This window comes from Dendropsophus ebraccatus, chromosome 6 (genome assembly GCF_027789765.1).
Source record: "Dendropsophus ebraccatus isolate aDenEbr1 chromosome 6, aDenEbr1.pat, whole genome shotgun sequence".
Classification (NCBI taxonomy): domain Eukaryota; kingdom Metazoa; phylum Chordata; class Amphibia; order Anura; family Hylidae; genus Dendropsophus; species Dendropsophus ebraccatus.
The window spans coordinates 106,384,518-106,410,422 of record NC_091459.1 but is presented as its reverse complement, the minus strand read 5'-3'; the positions used below and the strand labels follow the sequence as shown (position 1 = coordinate 106,410,422).

The window sequence follows — 25,905 nt, the reverse complement described above, 5'->3', positions numbered from 1 at the left end:
GAACAGGTATTGTCTTTTCTCTAGCCAAACCACAACCAACCACTCCCTGACTGGACTTCAGCCAGACTACTACTTCCCAGGAAGTGTGTGTGAGAGAAAGTGTAAAACAGGCTAATCCTTCCTAGGTGTACCTAATGGCGGGAACAGCACAGCAACTAACTGCATTAGCTGTGGCACCTGAGTGATCTAGTTTTACCTGGGTGTGTTTGACAACAAGAAGAACTCGTAGTGGGACACTTAAGTAAGGAAAAATATATATTTCTGGTTACACAATGTAGTGTAGTAACAGGAGATGTGATAAAAGTTTTGAGTGGGAGCACTTCATGAAACAGAGTTTTCCTTATGATAATTTCAACTCAAAACAAGAAGAATGGATAGATATTTTGCCCTTATCCACATTATCTGGATTATTGGACTGTTGCAACTGATAAGAATATAATTATCATGATGACCACATATTCCGAAGTAAACTCTTTCTTCTACAAAATAACAAAAAGACTTCAATGGGATGATTCTGGTTGTCTCAAAAACGCCATTGTTGTGCGTATGGCATTTTCTTTTCCTGGCGTTTTTGTCACCTTTTGTGGTCCAGCAACTAGGTCAAGTGATGGCAGAGGAGAAATAAAGTTCAGCATACAAAGACGTCAAAACCTCAAAAAAGATTATTCACACGTATAGTCAAAAACACCAGAAAAAAATTACAGAAAAACACAGGCATTTTTTCTGGCTTTTTTTTTTTTTGCCTGAAAAATGCCAGACAAACAAAAAGTGTATGTGAGGGCATGGTAAAACAGGTAGAGAACAGAAAATTTTCCACAAACAGCAATACTTTTTGTTATACCTGTACTGGACTTTTTGATCTTCTATTATTGGTTCATTGGATCCTATTTGTGACTAAATGACAATTCACATACTTTTATTTAGTTATCTTGTCCCCCTCTCCTACCTCGTCTTTTCTGTACCCATTTTAAAAAAGGTTTAATAAAAACATTTTGGGGAAAAAAAGTTACCTGCTGTTATTGGTAACAGAGTGATAAAAACAACCATATTGCTGCAGGTCCTGTATGTTTCACTCAGCAGTGCAACTTTCGTTTAATCTATTTAAAAGGATAAATGGTTTATTCTGTAATCTCCTCTGGAAAATGGGGATTCCTCATAAAAAGCTGGAGAAATTGCAGTTACTTAAGGAGGTGTAAATATACAACATTTTTTCTTGCATAGCAACTGCAGCAATTTCAAGGGTCAGGTTTAACCACTAGGTAGGGTTCTAGGAGTACGATTTTGCAGTGCAATCTCAAAGTAATGGCTTTTCTAGATTTACTGAAAACTCTTAGGTTTAAGCCCATTTCCACTAAGATGCCGACCCCAGCTTTATTGCATAAAGTATGATGGACGTGAAAGACTGTTTGGTCTAGCAGGTTAAATTAACTATTTCCCCTTTAAAGTAATGTGCACCTATGGTAGGTTTATAGTATGGAAGGTTTTGATCATATACTTTGACTTAATCTCTATGCAATATTACCTTTTAATACGCCATACATAGTACAGCTACCCGTCACTGGTAACCAAATCAGGCTATCTATCCCCTCAGACCCAGAAGACCTTCAAAGTTAACATAACAGGCCAACAAAACACTTAAGCCAAACCGTCAGTGCCATCTTACACAGTATATCCATAATCCCTGAACCACTAATGGTAACGCACTAGCCAGGTAACCAACTGCTACATAAAACACATCAAGGCCAACTCCATGTAAAGAAGCCATATTTCCCTTCACTACAAGATTTTATTCATTTCTCAGCAACAATTTCCGGCTTCATTCCGCATAGGCCTTACTATCAAGATTCCCAACTTTCAGTTCCCCATCTCCACAACACTATGTTGCAGGTCCTCCACTGTCTCTGCACAGAGCTTTGCTAAGCAGATCTTGACAGTTACGTTGACCCACAGCAGTCAGTGGCCAATTGTACTGACCCAGTACGGGACCTAAGTCTTTATTGCACCTGAGTAAAGTAACTCACAAAGGTGGGATAAAGTGTCCACTGCAGTTAGTGTTTTTCCCACTAGGTGTCACTAAAGCACCTATTGTTTTTATGCACGGCTGTTCTTGTTCTTTGTCCACTTACAGGCGCAGGTGCTTTCCTCCTTTTTCTATCCTCTGCCTTCTCTCTCATCAGACACCCAGCCCACCAATCACAGGAAGGTTTAGACAGACCCCTGTAGGAAGGAGTTAGTTCCTGGTGGAAGGAGTTGGTCAGTCCTCAGTCTGTAGTCAGTGTGTGAGGAAGTAACACAGACAAGTCTCTGCTGAAGTTAAGCTAGGGCCTGGTTTAGGCCAGGTCCCATGACAGGGACACAACCAAGCAAGCCACAGATTCTTCTTATGAGAAACACAATCACAATGTGGTTCTAAGAAAGTACCAGGGGGACAACAGCCACACATGGATCATCTTGGCCACACCAGGAACCTCTCTAAAAGTGCAGGGCAGTTACCTCAGCAGTCACAAGAGCTGACCCTACTGGAACAAAGTTACTATAGGAAGTCTGGGTTTTCCACTGCGCAGAACAGGAGGACTGGGAAGTCTCGAGAGTCTGCTTAGCCCAGATAAGTAGGCCTGGGGCTCGTACTACCCTGACAGGATGAGTAGCTCGCAACTGTAGGGCGGAAGACAGGCAGACACAAGTGTAAACGTGAGTACGAGTGTTCTCTCTATATATCCTCTCAAGCTCCAAACTGTTCCAAACAGAGTACAGGTCTATTTGGACAAGACCCTTCAGGCACCCTCGCTCCTCTGCTCTCTTTTCTACAAAACTCTCTTCTCAAAAGCACCTTATCTCTACCTTAACTTCAAGCACCTGAGTAACCTCTAGGATTGTTTCCTTGTGTTGCACTGGACTGTATTTCTGCCAAAGTACTACTGTATTGCACTTAGTTCCTGTAAGTAAACTGTTCTATTTTTGTTCAAAGTACTGGACTCTGGCCTATTCTTGCGCACCCCCACCTATACAACTTTACACTTCGGTTAAACCTTTTTTGTGCCGGCGGGGCACTAAACTGTCCGGGGTGGGTCCTACACCACTCCAGGCTACCGTGGCAAGTGCCCAAGTGACCCTAGACCCACTTAGCCACTACACTATCATTCTAGCTGACCCGGCATTGAAACCCACACCACCGGTTGCCCGATCGCCACACAGTTGCTTGCAGCACCCCCTTTTACTAGCATTCACTCTTTCTCTGTTCAGGCACATTTAGAGTCAATCTATGCTTTTGTAGGATGACAGATTTTCCAGTTCCTTACAGATTACCACTACTGGGAAAAACCAATACGTTTGTGCTGTATATCATTGCTTGGTATGGAAGTTATTACAACAAGCCCTAGCACAGTTTTCCCCCAAAAGACTTTTCTAGAAAATTTACTTACTCGGCTGTTTGTGTATGTACTATTTAGTGACATGGAAGAGGAGCTGGGCACCCCCTACTGTCAGGATTGCGTCAGCAGAAAAGTGTTTGGAGAAAAATCTTTTCATTAAACATCACTGAAGGCTTTTCTAATTTGTACAAGAGACATTGGGCACAATTTTACAAACTTGCTTAATGGTGCGTTTACACAGGCAGATTTATCTGACAGATTTTGGAAGCCAAAGCCAGGAATGGATTTGAAAAGGGGAGAAAACTGAGTCTTTCCTTTAGGACCCGTTCCCTGTTTATAGTCTGTCCCTGGCTTTGGCTTCAAAAATCTGTCAGATGAATCTGCCTGTGTAAACGCACCATTACTCCTACCAATTTACAACCATGCCTTTCAATCAGATGAATAATTAAATATTTGCAGCTTCTGTTCCTCAGTCTCTGATCTGAAGGGTTAGGGCAGGCATGTCCAAACTTTTTTCGAAGAGTGCCAAATTTGATGAAGTGAACATGTGCGAGGGCCAACCATTTTACATGCTATATGCTTTATAACACAGGCAGATAATAGCAAGCTGGATACCTGGGGGGCCGTAAAAGTTCGGAACGCGGGCCGCAAATGGCCCTCTGGCCGGACTTTGGACATGCCTGGGTTAGGGAGTATTTGTACATTAGGACAATGACAATGATTGTTTTATGTATTGTATGTCTGGTTTAACAGCACTGACCACTTTCCTGTTGAAGCCTGGTTTGTCCTATCGATTACTTTCTTTGCATTATATTTACACTACTTGTTTATTTACATAAAATTCCAATAAAAGTATTAATAAAAAACTAGACATTGCAGAAGTGACCTTGTTCATATTTACAGTTTAAAGGGAACCTGTCATTACTTTCATTCTGTTTAAACTACGAGCCATTGGCGACTTCCCACCTCTGCAGTAGATTTATTGACAGCTCCTGTTTGGGTATAGGGAAAAATATTTCAATCAAGGTCAGTGAGGAAAGCAGAAGCCACTAGGGACCACCCATATGATTTGTGGTTCAGGCAGCTTGAAAGTGATAACAGGTTTAAGTTCTTGAAAATCCATACCTCTATTAACCCCTTAACCCACCATGACATACCTGTAGGTCATTGTGACATTAAAAAGGTATGGAGAAGACTCACAAGGCAAGCTCACAACCCTGGCTGCCCCTGTCAATAGCCAAGAATGAGCAATCTCTGATGTCTACTGCTACCACTGTCAAAGTAATTAATGTTTCACGGGTTGGATCTGCTCCCCTGGGAAGCAACTGTGGGGAGCTGATCCATTTACAAATTGTGTAAACAGCGCGGACCATTTACATGCCCACCTGCGGGTAGGACATGCTACATTGGTGCCCTGAGTAACTAACAGATATGAGAAATGTGTTGGAACTACCATGTTTCTCCAAAAATAAGACAGTGTCTTATGCTATTTTCTTTTTGAAAAAAGGCTAGGGCATACTAGTAGTCTCCATACTGTATACCTTCCTGCTCCCTCTGTTGTTGGCCAATGTATGCTCTGCCCCCCTCCCCCCCCCCCCCATTCCATGTACCTTCCAGTACATCCTTTTACCACTCCTGCCTCCTTTACCGCTTGCGTTGGGCAGGTGGGGGCAGATCTCAAGAGGTCTGGCACTAATTTGCCAATACATAGCCACCCAGTGTTTCAGGCATCTGGTCAGCTGACTTTATCTAGGGCTTATTTTTGAAATAGGGCTTAAATTTCACACCTACTCCGAAAAGGGTACAAAATGAAGCTAGGTCTTCTTTTCAGGGTAGGTCTTATTTTCAGGAAAAAACAGTAGATTTGGAACTATATACTTGTACTGCCAACTTATGGGTGATGATCACACGTGTTGCTTCTTGTACCACTTTTTAACTTTTCATAATTTTCTACGTGTTTTGTTGTCACAACTGGTGTTGTGGATCCGCTGTACCACTGCTAGTGATGACAAAGCCGCAGTAGGGAATGGAGTCTAAGGGGCCGCTGGTCTTCACCAGTACCCATTGCACGGCGGGATGCTCTGCCCCTGGCTTGGGGTAGGGGTTGCTACCCCTAGCTTGGCTTGCTAGTTGCGGTGGACGAGGTGCAGCTGGAGACAAGTAGGCAGGCAGGCTGGCTGGGACTCAGCAGGACTAATGGCTGGAACTAGGATAACAGACACAGGCTGGAACCACAGGCAGCAGGAACCAGGGACAGCAGACAGAGGGCAGGAACCACAAGCAGGAACCACGGGCAGGAATCATGGGAGAGCTAGAACCACACTTACTAATGGGAAGCATGCAGAGGCTCCAACAAGGGAGGGTAGAACAGGTGCACATATTTATAGTGAGGAGGTGTTTAGGTGCACAACCAATTAGGAACGTACTGCACCTATAAATCCAGAGCAGCTGGCGCGTGCGCACCCAGGGATGCACGCACCGGCCGAGGGGGCTGGAGACTGGATCCGGAACACATAAGGCACCCGCGGCCAGGGGGGCAAAAAGATGGTGGCACCAGCTTTGGCTTCAAAAATCTGTCAGATAAATCCTTTTCTGCTTCCCTGTCCTTCACACCTTTAAGGAGGGCTAACCCTAGTGGTTGGGGCCACCTCTTACCAGAGTTGGGTATGCTGACAGGCAGGGCAAAGTATTTGGACATTTATTTTGGATTGGGGGTCACTGTTTCATGTTATGTTATTATACAACATTGGCTTTATTATCTTTCCTTCTCGCTTCTACTATCTATCTACCAGTTGCACAACACAAGACTTGGGACATTGTATTGGAGCACAATGGAGTTTAACCAGTGAAAAAAGAACCAAATTTGTTGATTAAAATGTTTGTCCGTTTTGATTGGAAAAAAAAAAAAACATGACCGAAAGATGAAAATGGATGTACTTTTAAAGCGTGTGCCAATTTTATTAAGCAGCTTGCATAAATCTCCTTATGAGTGCGATGCAAGCCCCCTCTGTGTGGTTCATGATCCTTTTGCATCAAGCTGATGTACTGTGCTCAAGGCCATGTCTATATAGCTGCCTCCCAGAAGCTTTAGCTCTGTGCCATTTATGAGTAATATCAGCAACTCTCAGGTTTTACTCTTTTTTTTCCGATGCACATATGATATTAACATATTTCTAAATAAGTGTTTTAGAAATACTGTATACTAGTTATGCCTTTCCAATACCACAACTGAATATTGGCATTTTTTCTAGTTTGTTGCCATGACACAATTACAACTTGGAGAACAGGTTGTCTGTGATAATCATTTTCCTAATGCCCATTCCTGGCACTCAGCATGGAAAACATAGGAATATTATCTGTCTCTATCGTAGAAGGATATAATTGCTATTTTCTATATATAAAGAAACATGGAGGATGTCAGCTTTTCCCCTGGTCCACCTAGTTTGCCCTTTTAGTATATCCTTTCTTAATGTCTTAGGACAGATTTATGTTTACCCCAGGCATGTCTCTTTCCACCACTGCCCAGCTACAGGGAGAAGATTGAATCTGGTTGGGATGAGGAGCCATTTCGAAGCAGCCCACCACCATCCTACTGGTAATAGAAACTCTAGTAGGTGACTTGCATCCAGAAGTCCCAGAGAGGCAGTGAAAGTACTTTTATCAGTTGTACTTTTACTCGTTGTACTTGACATTTCAGTAAATTCACTGTTCAGCTACAATACCTCAACAGTGATGGATTTCTACTGCACCCCATCAACACCAAGGGCATCCCTATGATCACCTAGATCGCTGGGGTACAATGACTCATTGTACATCAGTGATCCACCAATGTCCACAGCTCTTCTGGGTGAAGTTAAAGTCAGTCACCTGTCAGATTACACCAGGTTGCCTGTTAAACCGTGTCTGGCAGCATAAGTGTCATTGTCAATGACAGTTATTTTGCTGCCAGAGGCAGTTTTATAACAGGCCTCCTGTTGTTACCTGACAGGTCACTCACTAGGTTAGCTTCACACAGGAGAGCTGTGGACAGGGTGTGCAGGCACACAAATTGACAGGACATGAATCATTTAACAGCTACACAGCTTACACTACTACCCTCACACTTTTCCTCTATTTGTCAAGTATACCTTATCCACCTTCTATAATCCTCTGTAAACCTATTTCTCTAACCCTGCAACTACTGATCTGTCTAGCTAATGTAAATGTATGTGTTCAGTTCACTGCACGGGAGCTGACCTGCCACAATATATAGTAATGGGAAAGTATGAGGTCGCAGAAGGGGGGATGCCTTGCAGCCCGTTGCCCAGCTGCAAAGGACTATGGATAAAGACTTGCACCTGTGCATTTGTTGTAATGTAGTGTACTATGTGCAGCTGCCATTATTATCATGGAAGAACTTCAGTACCAACTTTTCGAAAGATTTGGCCAGTTCCTGAATCAAACGAACCAATCTTGGTTCGGAAAGTTTGGTTTGCTTACCTCTAGTCAATGCATGCTCTGGGCATGCAAGATCCATCTTATACTGGCAAAAGTAATTACACCACCTGGGTGGGATGGGTGGAGTGTAAGACCAAATAGAGGCAGCCACTCCCCCTTCTGGAACACGCCTATGTTCTGCATGCCTAGAGCATAGGTGTATTACATGCCATGGAGAGGCCATAGTACAGTGTAGGGTCCGCCCCCAGCATGAGGCCACCTTATCATGGTGGGGTGGTTTACACTGTTTGCTAATGGTAACCAAGAACCTCATTATTTTTGTGGGAATTTTTATAAACTATTTTAATGTCTGTGAGTGGGTCTGTATCTTGCCACGGCGTTGAGCTGTTGCATTTTTCTGTGTTTTTGTGTGTTTGCAATTTCAGCCATAGCAACATGCTCCTCCCTAGTGTGAATGGTGTTCTAGGAGAGCTGACCAAATTTGTGTATATATATATATATATATATATATATATTTACACACACTGGTTTGTGATAGATGTGAAAATGATCTTAAAATAAGGGATGCAGTACCAAACGGCACCACTAGATGTCACTCTATCAGTTAGAAATTACCCATAAATAAAATTGTATACAAATAGAAACACACAATGGGCTTAATTCATAAAAAATGTAAAGAATTTTTATTGTATATAATAGGTACCAATACACAGACAGTTTTTACCAATATAAAATGAAGTATTAAAAATATTACCCCAGTAAAAACACATATAAAATGGGTGTCAGCAATGCGGGATTATACCCACAACAAATTTCTAATGTGGGAGTATAACTATAAAGTGCATTAAGTCATGTACTATTCTAGTATCGCCTCAATATCATTACGTATGTAAACAAAGAAAAACCAAGTGGCCACTATAGCATTCAAAACATATTGCACATACCCATGTTTGTCTGACACCACACCGACCGTTCCTACGTACGTTTCGCTATTGCACGCTTCCTCGGGGAACTACCTACTTCTGGTCTTACCCCCCTTAAATATGCTTCCCCCCCTTCAATATGTTTACACTGTTTGCTAATGGTAACCAAGAACCTCATTATTTTTGTGGGAATTTTTATAAACTATTTTAATGTCTGTGAGTGGGTCTGTATCTTGCCACGGCGTTGAGCTGTTGCATTTTTCTGTGTTTTTGTGTGTTTGCAATTTCAGCCATAGCAACATGCTCCTCCCTAGTGTGAATGGTGTTCTAGGAGAGCTGACCAAATTTGTGTATATATATATATATATATATATATATATATATATATATACATATATATATTACATTTCCAGGTGATTTTTATAAGAAAAAAAACAGTTGAAAGCAGCAAACCTAACGGTAAGGTAACACATTGCAGCAGAACTGTAGCTACACATTTAGCTCTCTTGGGGCAATTTTTTAATGTGGAACTATTACCCTCACCCCTCACTATGACCACCACCAAAAACTATACTTACCACCCTTGTCACTATCTCTGTGTGGGTCCCCTATTGTAACAGAGAGCAAGTGCTCATATCTCCCCCCTCCCCCCCCCCCCCCCCGAAAAAAAAGTACATTCTTCTAGTATCTCAAATTCAGAGAATTGTTTGTATTGCCCTTTCCCCTTTGTTTCTAGTATACCAAACTCATTTGTATTATTGACCACTACTCATTTAGGTCCCTGTTGTTTAGCACAAGTTCATTCTAGTAGAATAAATCAGTGCATATTCTTATAGCCGATATGCTCCAGTTCAGTCACAAAGTATTTCGCCTTTATTTTGCAAAATAAGAATGTAGCTTGTTCGAATTAAGCCTATCTCAATCTGAATTATGAAACAGGTTTTAGAAGCATGAATGATTCCCTTTGTAATAAAGAATATAGGTTTCTATACTTTCTTTACTTCCTTTGTTTCCTTCTTCTCGTCTCGAGTTCCCTGTGTCTCTTACAATCCTAGTTTTTTGACATTATTATGACTGTTAGCTCTACGCCTATTGCATTCTATATTTCCTATTCTTCCTTGTTCACTTCCCACACTAAGGCCACTTCTACAGTTGATATTACAATTTTAGAGGTAGAAATCAACTTAGTGGAATTAATTCTCCTTCCTGATGTATTATTTTAGTACCATATGCTGCACATTACAGAGCCATACATATCCCCATTTGCACCTACACAACATATTGTAAGGGCCACCGTGGTGGAGTAATCATCCAGCTTTTTGTTTTTAGTATAACTGCTCCAGTGGTCTGCTCAGTGCCCCATTGTGCTGGCAAGCCCTTAGATCTGTTAGTTTGTTCATCTACAACAGTGCACATGGTGGATGTACTGGGCCGTGTACGCCCATACAGCATTAATGTTTGGAGGGACAACTGACATCACTTCCTGCATTTGGTCTCCTTTTTTGCTGTTACTAAAGACCAGATGGCCTTAGTGACGGAACTTTGACTCCGGTTTACGGTAAGTGAGACACCTAGTGGCCAATTTTATAGCATTACATTTCATATAGAAAACAGGCAAAGAAATAAGTAAATTGCAAAGATGCCATATAAAGAAAATGCTCCATATGTGCTGATCCCTAAGTTCGATAAACACCTGGTTATATTTTAGTTGAAATTTCAGCAGAGATGAGTGAGGAAAGGGAAAAATAGATTTAGTAATGAACAATACAGCTATTAATGAGGAAAAAGGTGAATAAATTGAAAGTTAAAAAAAATTCTTTATTATTATTTGCACTTTTAGGGTATGCACCCACTGCGGGAAAGTGCCGTCATTTAGCATCTATTGATAATGAAGGCCACAAATAATAATTATGATCATTATTTGCGGTGTCATTATCAATAGACGGCCGTCTTTCCCTGCTGAATGATGCCACATTGCATTGTTTATAAGTTTACAAATGTTTTTGTAATCTCATATAGTCACTTGAACTACATTAACACAGGCATTAAAATCTTGAGAAATATAGCAATAGGGAGGGAAAAAGAGGAAAGGGGGAACTAAAAGGGAAGTAAAGACCTTGTGCAGTTTGTGTTTTTTATAAGAAACCTATTAATTGTCTTGCAGATCAGTGGTGTCACAAAAGTAGCTGCACGTACCCGCGAACAGAGAGTCCTTGTCATGGTCATTGTGATGGTGATCTGCTTTCTTCTCTGCTGGCTGCCCTATGGAATAATGGCTTTGATTGCTACATTCGGGAGACCTGGACTTATAACCCCTTCTGCCAGTATCATCCCTTCAATTCTTGCAAAGAGCAGTACTGTGTACAACCCCATCATCTATATCTTCCTCAATAAACAGGTAAGTAACAGCTGGACAGAAATTAACAATTGTTCACTGTCGTTAATTTATTATTTTTTTTTTGACAGAAATCAATAGTACAGGCGATTTTAAGAAACTTTGTAATTGGGTTTATTAGCAAAAAAAAATGCATTTTTTTCTCATAAAAAAAGCAGTTTGAAGCTCTCACCCCTGTCTTCATGGTTCTCTATGAGGAGGGGAGGGGTGGAAGGAGATGAGGCACCAAAACAGGACAACAAAGAGTTAATTTACAGCTACATCACCAGGCTCTCTCCTCTGACATCATCACTGACCTCTCTGGGGGCTTTCAGCAGCTCGCTGCTGTGTAATCCTTTGTTCTCTGCTCTCTGCTACCGACTAATCTCCCTCCTTCCCCCTCCCCTCTCCATAGCACAGACAGGGCCTGACTGATGTAAAACAGTTAAGATTTCCTGATAATGAGCAGTGGATGACAGAAAGGAGAGGAGGGGGGGACCTGTGGAAAGTCTTTTTGCATGCAGATAATGGCATATTTGCCTAATAAACCCAATTACAAAGTTTTTTTTAAATCGTCTGGACTATTTAATTCTGCAAAAAACATTTTAACGACACTGACACTTTAAAGTATATAAAAAAAAAAAAAAAAACACAAACCCCCAAAAATACATTTTACTTTGTGGGGTTCCTAAGAGACATGAAATACAAATACATAAGGTGTTTGTTTTTTTGTCATATTAAAGGAGAAGTCTAGCATATTTTTTTTTTTATTTTCTTTTATTTGACAGCTGGCAGGGGTAGGGGGGAACATAATAAGCAGCTACTACTTACGTCTCCTCATGCCCACGAATTGCCGTGTCAGAGGGTCCGGGACCCCCGCATGAAGACACTTTCCCCTGTGTTATGATAATGTCTCAAGGAGGAAAATGCTTGACCCGGCTGATGGATGCCCCATCAACCAATCAGTAACTGCAGCGGTGTCCTGCCCCAGTCACTGATTAGCTGGGTGGGGCATCCATTAAACGGGTTGTGGCATAGAAGAGCTAAGAGCTGGAGAATGCCAACAGGTGCCCTGGAAAGGGACGCGGTGCAGCGCTGGCACGGGGAACAAAAAATATGCATTCTTTACTATGATCCCCCGACCCCTGTCCGAACTCAATTTTTGTTGGCCGGCTGGACTTCTCCTTAGAGATAGGCTCTACAGCAACATGCTTAAAGTGACACTGTCACCCCCTTTCTGTGTGAGGACTTCTCTACACAGCTGTAAAGCCTAAATTCTGCATTTTTCATACCTTACTTTAGAATAGATTTCTTGGTTCTTGGTCCAGTGAAAAATGATTTTTGTGGTTAGTGGTTTGTGCCACCTGGGCAGGGCTTCACTTCCGCAGTGCCACTTAGCCCCGCCCACATTGGTACCGTAGGCCCCGTCCCCTCAGAAAGGGGGTGACAGAATCACTTTAAGTGACAACTGAACCTCTTTATGTTCTATTACTGTCCTATCGACTGGTAGTTCTAGCCCTAACACTATGTGGGCAGCAGAATTTTACTGTGCTTACAGGCATTATAGGATAATTCTGAACACATTTTAAGCACAACTCAGGATTTTGAGGAAGAAAGGTTACATCACAGGTTGCTGTTGGGAGTTCTCTCTCATTTTCTTAATGAGCTCTATTAGGATGGTCACCGGTGAATTGATGCTGCGCTCCGAATGCTGATTTCTCCGACTTGGGACTTACCTTGTAGAGTTTTCTATCTTCCCTTCCTTTTGGGAATGATGACTTTTTTTCTTTTTTAATTAACCTAGGCTGCTGTTTGGAAGGAAAAGAATCCATATTCCCATCTGTTTTGTTTAATAGATACTTCTTCAGTAGTGGATTATAATAGGGGCGTTTTGGGCGGCAGCCCGGGGCCCTAAGCTCCTGGGGGGCCTATGACCACCCAAAAAGACTTATACTTTCAATGGTGTACTGTCTCCTGGCTACACTTCCGCCATGATTTGCAAAAAATCACTGTTTTTTTATGGCAATTTTGCACAAATCAGGACATCATGACATTATCTGTCCTGTACTATGAACGCCAGGCTAGTGCGGCCATAGTTACAGTGGGGTGGGGGGGCCCAGGCTTGGTGAACAGCCCGGGGCCTATGGTAGAGTTAATCCGCCCCTGCTTCTCATTTCCTCTTTAAGCCAATTTGAACATACATTTATCTCTAAAAACATTTATCTCTAAAAACATTGCAGAAACAATACAAAGTATTACAACACCTCTTAAAGGGAAAACATCTAACCTGTTGATGTGTTCCTATGGGACACGAGCACTGAGGATGAAGGTAATTTTCTTAGCTTGACCATCAGGGCCGTTTTCAGGATATTTCTAGGTTATTTCTTAGGTTAATGAGGCGTTCTGGCGCACCAAAACTCATCATAAGCTTTGTGGGAAAAATTCCAGGATGTCATATATTCATGGAAATCTCTTCTCATTGTGGGTCCTGTTCAGACTTTCAGCTATTTTTGTATATAGTAAACAGTACTCATACTCATCTTTCCATTTATTTCCCATAGACTGTAATGGTGCTATAATAAGTATTGTTATTTATTTCATGTATATGTGCCCAGAGCTTTTACATTTCTGATACAGTATGCCTTTGTACCCTGCTAATAAAGCGGATACTGGTGTATAGCAGACTGAACATAATCCCAAGCTTCTCATGTACTGAGGGCTGTAGTGCCTCATCGCTGCTCCTCCCATCCTTAAAAGTCAGCTGGAAGCTGAGCCGTGTTTCCAAATCTCATTGCTGTGCTGTGTATATAAATGATGCACAGGTGTGAGATTTGGAAGCAGGACTCAGCACTATAAGATGACTGAGATTAAGGCGGGCACAGGGATTGGAGGGGGAGCAAGGAGGGGTTACAGCCCTCAGTACTTCAGGGGCTTGGGAAAACATATTTGACACTTTGTTCTGGAGAATAATAGCATTTTCTATGCTATGGAAGCACAGACAGATATGTGAAAGGTACCATGTGTCTCCTTGACCTAACGGCTATCTAACAGTGTCAGCAGTTAGGAACATGAATTGCAGCTGACAGATTCCCTTTAAGGGTAGCTTCACACGTACCAGATCCGCAGTGGATTTCACGCTGCGAGTCTGCAGCAAAATCCGTTGCGGATCCTGGTAGTGTGAAGTTCAATGAGTCACATACCCGCAGTGATATTTTCATTCCGCTGCCAGAAGCCGGGAGCCTCACACACAGCCGTGTCGCCGTGCAGGTAATGTATGCTCCAGGCCGGGGGCTGAGGGTTGGGGGCGGCGGGGGGTTAAAGAGGCCGGCTTACATATCCGGAATAAAATGACAATTCCACTGCGGATATGTAACCCCATAGACCATAGACACACTACATGGATCCGCAGCGGATTTCACTGCAAACTCGCAGGATAAAATCTGCTGCAGATCCGGTACGTGTGAAGCTACCCTAAGTAAATATTTGCCTTTGTATGAGGAGATAACAAGAAGAAACATACAAAAGAAAAGCATGCCTGACTGGCAAAAGAGGCCAACCAGGAAGACCTGTTGTCCTTCACACCCACAGATCACTGTCCACAGCAAGAGGTCTCAAGTACGGCTTACGTGCTTCCCAACATGGCTTGGTAGCTCCCAGTATTTATAGCCTCATCCTGTCTTGTATAACTTGTTTATGCAGGCCCAATCATTTATCATACTGCTCCAATGATTGTCACCCCCAGGGGTTGGCCAGTCCCCAAGACATGGTAACCAAGAAAAGTGGTCCCTTTGGCCTCGACTACTTCGAATTTTAGTTGTTTTACAATAAGCGAGCACATGCTGAGTATAGCAGCGTATAATGGTTACAAATGGAGTGGTAAATGTTTAATCTTTAATAAATGTTAACAGCTAATCTAAAAATCTAATTCAAGAAAATTAAAAGTGTTTAGTTTATTCTCAGAGGGAAAACAAACTTGCAACTCTGTTAAAGGATTTAGATTCCACAGACAAGTCTGCATACTAATGCAGAAGTTTTATAAGTAGATGCAGGCAGCAGCGGGATTCTTAGGAACTATGTGCATGCGGCAGATGAAATGAAAGTGACAGCTGGGAATCAATGACATCAGTGCAACATTGTATCCTGTATTGTTTCCAAATGGACTTTGTACGTGAGATTTTTTCCGTGTGGGTTCCTATAGGTTAGCTATTGGTTAACTCTTCAAAGTGTTCCTGTTATTTATTAAAACTTTTGACATGTGGATGGATGTTGTTGGATCTACTTCACCTTTTATGTGGTCTGTAATGTCAACAATTTAGATTGCCATGGGTCTCAATCCTAAAACCCACTGCGATCACTACCTTTACACAGGTGTGTTCCACGCCCCATTCAGCCGCATTATAGTCTATGGAGGAAATGAGTCACATTTTGCAGGCAAATGAAAAGTCAAGTGCTCAACTGCTTATAACTAGCGATTGCAGTAGGTCTCAGGACTGAGACTCACTGCAATCTAAATGTAGATCCAGCGATATTAGTCGTTGACAGAGAGCAGAGAACAAAGGATTACACGGGGAGCTATTCAGAGAGCTATTCAGAGGTCAGAGAGGTCAGTGGTGACTGTCAGAGGAGAGAGCCTGGTGATGTAGCTGTAAATTAACTCTTTGTTGTCCTGTTTTGGTGCCTCATCTCACTCTCTCCATAGGAAAACCATGAAGACAGGGGGAGAGCTTCAAACTGCTTTATCATGACAAAAATTCATTTTTCGGCTAATAAACCCAGTTACAAAGTTTCTTAAAATCACCTGTACTAAGTTTTTAACGACAGTTACACTTTAAAACTTTATTCCATTTTCAAATACATGCAACATGGACGACATGTCAAAAGTTTAAATAAATGAGAGTTTCCATGTATTTACACTGGAATAGTGCGGAACGCCAAAAGCTTTATATTACAGTCAAATCTTATTATCTTTTATTATCATCAAATCATTTTAGGATTATATATATATATATTTATATATATATATATACTGTATCGTGAGTTCAGACTGGGCTCACAATCAAGCTCCCATGGATGTTTATGATGAATTGAGGGTTAAAATATTACGGCCCTCCCTTGGAGTATTGGGACAGGGGATACCCTATTTAGGAAAGAATGTCACCTGTGGAATGGAAGATGATTACGAGTCATAAATCACTTGAAACGCTCCCATGTCACTTGTCTATAAGCGGTTTTATGAAGACAAAATAAAGAAGGGAATTTTTACTGCAGTGAAAGGCTGGACCTTTTTCCGTCTATTAATTATTGGAGTGGATGACATTTCGGCTTTCTGATTGTTGTTTTCTTTTATATTTAGTGTTTTAGACATTGATGATATATCACTAGTACATCTCCTTGTTGGTATATAATTGGGATGTTCATATACCATCAAATCATTTAGAAGCTGAAAGATTAAATATTTCCTATGTTGACGCCAAGGTTTTAATCACAATGGATTACATAAAAACAAGGGGCAGAAGAGGACAGACTAGATAGAGCATGTGGTCTTTTTCCGCTGACAATCTTTTAGGTTTCTATAAATTTTCACCATGCAGTAAGCCTGACCATTGAACATTGGCCTCACCAGAATTACCGTTTGAAAGTGCCAGTAGTGCCAGTAAATTTGCATTCTAGGGCCATGTTCACACAACGTAAGTTCTGTAGTAATCACTGCTGTTGTTGCAACAGCCGTAATTGGTACAGAACTTACGTTGTGCTGCAGGCCGAGGGAATCCCGGCCGGAGTGTATATACATGGTATACACTCCGTCCGGGATCCCTAGCAGCGCCGTAGAAAACTAACATGTCCGCTTTCTGCGGGTGCTATTCATTGAATAGCGGCTACAGAAAACACTGTCAGTGCACACTATGAAGCGAGAGGCTCAGGCTGCACGCTCCATAGTGTGCAGTGTGGAGTTCTGATGGGGGCGCGCACGTATGCGCCCGCATCAGAAATTAGTGGCGCTAAAGATCATCCAGCAGCAGAGAGCTACAGACCCCCATGGTCGGCAGCTGAACATACACTTTAGAGAATGTTAGAGAATAGTGTTGAGCAGATCAGTCAAAATGTTTGGACACCAGCGTGGGGCATTTGATTACCGGTGGCTGCAGAAGTTGGATGCCGCCCTACGGCTGCCAGGTAAATGTGGATACAGCCTATAGTTGTATCCATGTTTTCCAGGACTTTCTAGGGTGGCATTCAACTTCTGCAGCCGTGGCTAATCTTAGACAAGAAGGACACTGATTTAGTTGCAGCCATTGCAGTCATTATACGCCTGAGCCTATTATTCCTAGGAATTATAGAATGCCAATAATAAGTAGTAAAAATTATTAGTATCATACTATGTCTATATAGCTCTCACACATTGTTCTACCCTAAAACCTTTCCCAGCAAGAGCTAAGAATAAGCTCGCTCATAGATCTCTATTATTTGCTTGTGATGGGTAGCAAAAAAGACTCTATGTAAGGCAGTATAAAAAGTTGGTTTATTAGGATCTTCCCATTCTCTATTCCCAGGCTGCTATACTGTATGTGGCTCACATTGCATAGGCTGAAAGTGACACTGTCACCCTCTTTGTGCATTCTGACTTCTCTACACAGGTGTGATGGGTAAATTTAGCAGTTTTCATACCTTATCATACGTCATGGTGCTTGTTCAAGTAAAAAGTGATCTTTCATCATCTGCAGATTGTGCTAAGTGGGTGGGGCTTCACAGAAACAGTGTCACCTAGCCACGCCCACAATGCCACCGCTGGCCCCGTTCCTCTATAGGCACATAGGCCCCGCCCCCTCGACACCCATTCGAACAGGCTGGCCTAAAGGTCTAGGCCCCACCCCCTCTAGGTCGGCCCATACCAATGGGCGTCACAGGGACGGGGCCTATGTGCCGATGATGACAGTGTCATTCCCACATACCTTATACTAATATCAGCTAAACCTGCAACTTACATCAGCGTATGGGGGTCTCCCGAGACTCCTGCGGAAGATTATGTAAGTGGAGAAAGGGGTCAGGGGTGATGGAATTTTACTGCCTTGCCCTTTGTTTTTAGAGAAATAAGCTACTTCCAGAGCTGTTTGGCTGTGGCTTATCTCTCCCCATAGAAAACACAGGAACATTTGGCCGAGCCAAGCATTCATGTGTATGGGGAGGTACAGATACAGACAGTGTTGGACTGGGGTATCTGGGGCCCACCAGAGGAAATGATCCTGGGGGCCTACCAATAAAGACCAGTGAGAAATAACATGTCAGTCAGTGTTAGTGCAGGTTATAAAGCTGGGGGCCCACTGTAGGATCCTCTGGTACTCTGGTGGGCCAGTCCGACACTGGATACTGGAAGGTGTATGGCCACCATTACTCAACATAGTTTAAGAAGAAAGCAGCATCTAGTTCTCTAGTATATAAAGTGAAGTGGAAATAAATAAAAAGTTAAGAATAGTTTCCAAAAAACGTAAACTAAAATTAATACTCTTTTCAGCAAAAAAAAAACATTCAAAAATTTTTTGAATATAAGGCTTTAACAACGCAGTGCTAAACTGCTAACTTTTTAAAGTGTTTTGAGTGTAAAGTAAAAAGTAAAGAGTGGTCTCATCGAAATTTACATATTGGATTAGTTTGGAGTTTAGCTTTGAAAGCTTTACAATCAATAGCCCAACTTAAAACTTTCCAGAAAAGAGTTTGCAGCACAGAAAACTATTTGATCCAAACCCTAATACCGCATGGGACATTCCGCGTAGCAACCATAGCCTGCATGAATATTTTATACCTGTTTAGAAGAAGGCACAGCTTAATGATATTCAGATATGCATAGAAATAGTACATTTAGAGGAAACTACCTAGCTGATTTATCAATGGTATCAAGTACACAACGGGTGTTTAGATGCCTTATTAGATGGCGGCATTTTACTTTTACTTCAGTATTGTGTTTGAACTGTGTGAAAACATGACTGTGCCCTATTATACACGGGGGAGAGGGGTGAAATTTGTGTAGGGTAAATAGTTAGAATTCTTTATTTAAAGGGCTAAAATTAGCTTAAAAAGCAAAACAGCCCCATCGTTCACAGGCTGAATGCCAGATTTGTTAAACAGGACTTTGAAATGCACTATGACTATAACAGAGATAGTAACATTTCTCCCAGTTAAAGCCTTAAACCCTTTGTCGTGTTCCTCAAATCATTCCGTAACAATGCCTGTTCACACTACGGATTCGGTGCGGAGATTCCACCGGAAACCTCCATCCGTGGACTTTGCGCCAAATCCTTCCTGCTATGTTTTTGAATGGGATGGCTTGCATGCCTCCACTCTCCGCGCCTCTCCGCTCAAATAATTGACATGTCGAGGCGTGCGAGCCCTCCCATTCAAAGGTATAGCAGGAAGGATTTGGAATCCGAATCCATAGTGGGAACAGGCCCTAATGCTTAAAGAGGTCATTGTCATAAGGAGATACAAATGTCAGAGAAAATGGGGACTTGGTCTGTACAAGGTTTATACAGGTGGTACATACCACAGTCATGTTTATAGCCATACAGAGAGTTAGTAAACCAATCTGCAGAGATGACAAGTAAAAGTAAGGTATGCCCAAGTCCTATTGTTCGGTATTTGAATTCCAGTGGCTGACGAAGTTGGATTCAGCCCTAGGAAGTTCCGGAAAACATGGATACAGCCTGTATCCATGTTTTCCAGGCAGCCACTGTAACCTTTAGCCACTGTTATTCTAATACTGAATGATTGGACCTGAGTTGCGCTCATCTCTAATAAGCTACAGAAAAGTACATTGTATGATGATGCAAAATACACGATAGCTATACAAAATAATTATAAGAGTGACTTCATATACATATGACTTGATAAAATGTCACATATGCATTCCTGGTTTGGGCGTTTCGCACTATGATGCCGTCCGAGCACCCGTACTACTTTGCAACAATGATAAAAAAGCAATTGTCACTTACATGCATGGTTAATACACAAAAAGAATGCTGCATTATGATGTGAAGTCTAGAAAATGTTTTTTTACTGGTCCCTGAGATTAAAGAAGTCCGGCCAAAATTTATTTTTGATATGTTGTTACTTATAAAAAGTTATACAAATTTCTAATGTACATTAATTATGGGAAATGCTCATATACTGCTATTTCCCTTAATTTAGTAGATCAGGAAGTGTTAGAATTCTCTCAGATCCAGTGACGTCACGACGAAAGGTGTAATTCCTATGGAGTGTTCAGCAGGGGGCGCTCTCTATATAGAAGTCTATGGGACTTTATTGTTTCTATGGATTTCTTTGTAATGTAATGTAGTGTAGTGTAGTGTACAGTGCTTTATTGAATGAATACATCTATGGAATACTTTGGGGAGCAAGTGTCCTTGCTCCCCAAAGTATTGCATAAATGTATTAATTCAATACATTAGGATATCACAGTAAACCCGCCGATCCGCCGCATTCCCGCCGATCCACCGCATATACACTGAACTACAGCTCCCATCATCTGCTTATAGTATGAACAGGTGATGGGAGCTGTAGCTGGGTAATGGATATGCCGCCGGGCGCAGGGGGGAGCCGCTCAGTACACAGGAGCGCTCCCCCCTCCTCCTCCTCCTCCTCCTTCCGGGAACCTTCCCCCTATAGCACTGCTGACTCCCTGCCTGGCCGCCGCTCTCCGCTCTCATATACCGGCTCCCGATGCATTAGTGCGGACACCAGGAAGCATTGGGAGCCGGTATATGAGAGCGGCGGCCAGGCAGGAAGTCAGCAGTGCTATAGGGGGAAGGTTCCCGAAAGGAGGAGGAGGAGGAGGAGGGGGGAGCGCTCCTGTGTACTGAGCGGCTCCCCCCTGCGCCCGGCAGCATATCCATTACCCAGCTACAGCTCCCATCACCTGTTCATACTATAAGCAGATGATGGGATCTGTAGTTCAGTGTATATGCGGCGGATCGGCGGGAATGCGGCGGATCGGTGTGCGGCGGGAATGCGGCGGATCGGCAGGCTTACTGTGATATCCTAATGTATTGAATGAATACATTTATGCAATACTTTGGGGAGCAAGGACACTTGCTCCCCAAAGTATTCCATAGATGTATTCATTCAATAAAGCACTGTACACTACACTACATTACATTACATTACATAGAAATCCATAGAAACAATAAAGTCCCATAGACTTCTATATAGAGAGCGCCCCCTGCTGGACACTCCATAGGAATTACACCTTTCGTCGTGACGTCACTGGATCTGAGAGAATTCTAACACTTCCTGATCTACTAAATTAAGGGAAATAGCCCTATATGTGCATTTCCCATAATTAATGTACATTAGAAATTTGTATAACTTTTCATAAGTAACAACATATCATAAATTAATTTTGGCTGGACTTCTCCTTTAAATGTTGTCAGTATACTAAGAGGTTAATGGGAACCATGGATTATCTTGTTAATTACGCAGCATGTTTGCTGTAGCAGCAGTAGGGGTGTAAGACTGTATTCAAACATTTGCAGCTTTGTTGTTTATTTACATCAGGGATGGAGAACCTGTGGCCCTCCAGCTGTTGCAGAACTACAATTCCCATCATCCCTGGACAGCCAAAGCTTTTTTTAGTTTTGTAGCTGGACTGCTGAAGGTTCCCCATCCCTGGTTTACATAATTAGGGCCTTGAGGAAGCGCGCTGCGCGTGAAACGGCTGTAGCCCAGTCACTTGTCAGCATCTTCACTGAGCCGCTATACAATAAAGGCTTTTTAACTGCTACATGGGTGAGTGCCACAATTTTTCTATGGACATTATTGGACATGTGCTTTTTGTTGAGCAACACCAGCAGCAGTATTGAGGTAATCCAATAGCGGGGAGACATATATCTGAGCCAAGCCGAGAAGGTAGTGGTGCCGGAAAAGGCTATTCCTACTTGATTGGACACGTTTACATAATTAGAGCCTGATTGGTTATGTGATTATCTGCATTACCAAGCTTCATTGCGGCCGTTTTTTTTTTGTTTTTTTTGTCATAAATGATCGGATTAAGCCTGGTAATGCTAATCACATGGCAAAGACTAGACAGTCAATTTAGACAACATCACAGAGCCTCGAGCTGTGTTCACACAGTGCGGTTTCGCTGTGTTTCTTAATTTCTATAAAATGTTGACCAAAATTGGAGCATTGTTTTTTTTTTTTAAGTAAAATATTGGAAAAAAAATCACAGAAAAAAATGGCAAAACCATAATGTGTAAACACAGCCTGAGAGAGAGATCTTGTCTTTGAATTATTGAGCTATGGTATGACTAAGAATCACAATTTTTAGCCAGTCCTTCCTTCTCTGAGACTGTGATTTTGTATACAAGGTTATCTTTCTGTAAAGTTTTAATTGAATACATAAAGTTTCCACAGTCTTAAAGCCCGTATTACATGTAGCGATTATCGTTTAAAGATTCGCTGTAACGATCAATCACTAGTGAAAACTAGAGATTTCGTATTTTTGTACTGTTAAGAACGATTGTTTTTACATTGTTATATGGTCGCTAATCGTGCCTCAGGACGACCCACACAAAATCTTTTATCGCCGAAACTCTTATTTCACAAACAGATATGCAAACGATCGTCCAACTACCAATGATAAGTTTTCAACGTGTTAAAAGACAAAAATGAACAATTTTTCGTTCATCGTTTGATCCGTGGATGTTATTACACGGACAGATAATCGTTCATTTTCGATCTTTATAACAAATTTTTAAACGATCGCTCTGTGTGAATGGGCCTTTACAATTTATTCTACAATAAAGAATTTTACTATGTCAGTGCTACTATTTTCACTATGGCAGTGCTACATTTTAATAAATCAGTCACAATTAGAGATGAGTGAACCTGGAGCATGCTCGAGTCGATCCAAACCCGAACTTTCGGCATTTGATTAGCGGTGGCTGCTGAAGTTGGATAAAGCCCTAAGGCTATGTGGAAAACATGGATATAGTCATTGGCTGTATCCATGTTTTCCAGACAACCTTAGAGCTTTATCCAAAGTTCAGCAGCCCCAGCTAATCAAATACCGAACGTTCGGGTTCGGATGGACTCGAACCCGAACCCGGTTCGCTCATCTCTAGTCACAAGCTATTGAAACAAAATATACACCAATCCCTATTAGAAGAGTCACACAAATGACACTCCTTAGCAAATGTCCCCCTGCCTCACTTCTCCTTTCCTGCATCTCACCTTTATTCCTTCTCTGCCTCTTCTCCTCACTATCCTACTACAACTTTAGCTGACCATGAAATTTCAGACTAACCTAATTGTATAAACCGATTGAACATTTCTATGGACAGCGCTATCTTTGGCTGCCTAATGTTTGTGACATGTAATTTTCTGAGCTGTAGCTGGGGATTGTGTCTCCTTTCAGAGTAAGTGGAGCATATAATTTCTGTATTCTGCCTATGACAGACCCTGTTATTGGTCACCTGGGAACGATCTGCTGACATGCAGAGCATCATATTATCACACCATTACTGTACATGATATACGGCTATAGAGCTTATTAGCTTATACAATCACATTTATATAACTATCCTTTTACATATGGTTATGGCAGTAATAATAGTCTTTTTATGAACTGACAAAATGCAGAAGTGGACAACTTTATCTTTCGTCTGATAATGAAAATTTAAATGTGTTCTCACTTTGTAGGGATATAATGTACAAAGATTTTATCCTATAGACCCTAACACCATTACAAGGAATTACGCAGGGAAATTACATAGCAATTTATATTGAAATGAAATATCAACTTTTGTGACCATTTTTAAATTGCATCGCAGAGGTATTAGGGGACAGAAGAAGCCTTCTTCCTCTGTATAGCCACTTAGATGCTGCAATACGCAGAAAATGCAGCATTCAAGAGGTTTAATGATCAGGATTATGTCCCAATTTCATTATAATGGAGAGATGGTTGTATAATACAGCTGGAACCCACAAGTGATAGCTTGGACACTGCTTCTGTGCCCACCCCACTGCTGTAATGTTCATTCATGTTAGTTTGCAGCCTGACCAGTTTTCCATGATATCATCATACATCAAGGGGTAAGAAGGGATTAAAAGGGTTGTCCCACAGCACAAGTCACTCTGCAAAAATGTTCCAAGTGTTCTCATTTAAAGTTTATTTCACTGTATTTACTTTTGTAACATTTTACATACTGAAATGCCTCTTGGGGCTAATACACACGCCATTAAAATTCTGTCTGTGCACGGACAGCGTTCTGCAGACTGGACCTTTGGCACCCCCAGCATCATGATTTATTATGATGTCGGGAGCTCCAATACTTTATGAAAGTCCGCACTAGTGTACTGACACAGCCGGGCAGACAAGCAGGTCTAACTACAGGTCTCTGATCGAAAGATTTAGCAGGGAAAAGATTGTGGCAGTGCGATGCAATCCCCGTCCAGCGTCTGAAAACGCCAAATTTCCCATAACCTTCTATGTGTAATTTTGACAGAGTGCGCTGCTGGCCAGGGATTGCATCGCACTGCCACAATCTTACTGCAGGTGTCAGCAGTAAGACCTGCTCTGATCAATAACTTTTGACTTGTCTGATGAGATGTAAAATGTTAGTTTTCGTGACAGGTCCATATTACACCACGATAGAAGCTTTCTGTCATCAATAGATGGTTGTACTTATAGTGAGCCCTATACAGATGTAGCAGAGCTGTGTATGTCATTTGGCACAGTTATCTACATAAACCTACATACTGAGCAACAGTACAAACAATACAACCTGCAGATTCAAGAGAAAAACTCTGCTCTGCTGAAACTGTACATGGCCCGTGACCTGAAATAAAAAAAAACAACCAACTACTCACCCAAACAGTGGGTCCCACACTGCTGTGTGGATGCTTCCTGGTTCAGGCTACAGGCCAATCTAATGGAGCAACCTGACCAGGCAGGCATCACTAGCTGCTCCAGATGGCAGATGGCACTAGCTGCTTAATGGCAGGCCTATAGCAGCCTGTGGTCTAGAAGTAAAAGTCACAGAACAGGGAGGTGATGGCTGCCTGCTCTGTGCCTCCCGTCTGAGCTCTAACAGGACACAGATGACAACAAGGAGGCCCCATACAGTGCAGGAGCAGAGAATCCAGCATCAGACTGGAAGTGCTAGCATTTATTCCTTTGAGGCCCTGGACATTATAATATATATACATGTGTGTATTAGGGATGCACGATGCACCGAAATATCGATACTACTATCGATATTTCGGGCAAAAAAACCGTTCGATACCAGGATTTCCTGGTATCGAAACTTTAAGTTAAGCAGAGAACACGGTGGGCGGCTAGCTGAGCGCCGGCCGTGTTCTCTATGTGCCTCCCCCTGCCCCCTGCAGTCTCCTCCTCTTCTCTCCCTCCCTCCGCTCCCATTGGCGCCAATTTCAAATAGCCGGCACTTAGCTATTGCTAGTGCCGGCTATTTAAGTATATTATAGATGCCGCTGTCACACTGACAGCGGCATCTGAGCCCTCCTGAGCCCGCTCCATATACAGCGGGGGTCGGCTACTGTGTGTAACAGACCCCCGCTGCTGGTGTCTCTCTGATTACAGAGTCCGGCTCCGCCAGACTCTCTTATCAGAGAGATGATTTATGCAGAGGAGCTGGAGCTGCACGGAGAGCGGCTGGAGAGGGAGAGCGGGAGAGGAGGACGGAGGAGAAGGCTGGAGGGAGAGCGGGATGTCCGGAGAGAGGACGGAGGAGAAGGCTGGAGGGAGAGCGGGATGTCCGGAAGAGGAGCCGGAGCTGCACAGAAGAGA

At 42.3% G+C, this 25,905-nt stretch overlaps 1 protein-coding gene across 1 annotated transcript in view; it reads left to right on the top strand.

Moving 5' to 3' along the window:
• Window positions 1–25,905, top strand: part of LOC138794977 (vertebrate ancient opsin-like) — a 90,606-nt gene that overhangs the window by 43,447 nt on the left and 21,254 nt on the right. The window contains exon 3 of the mRNA XM_069973915.1: window positions 10,896–11,129. Coding sequence (XP_069830016.1) covers window positions 10,896–11,129 — 234 coding nt within the window. The remainder of the gene's footprint in view (window positions 1–10,895; window positions 11,130–25,905) is intronic.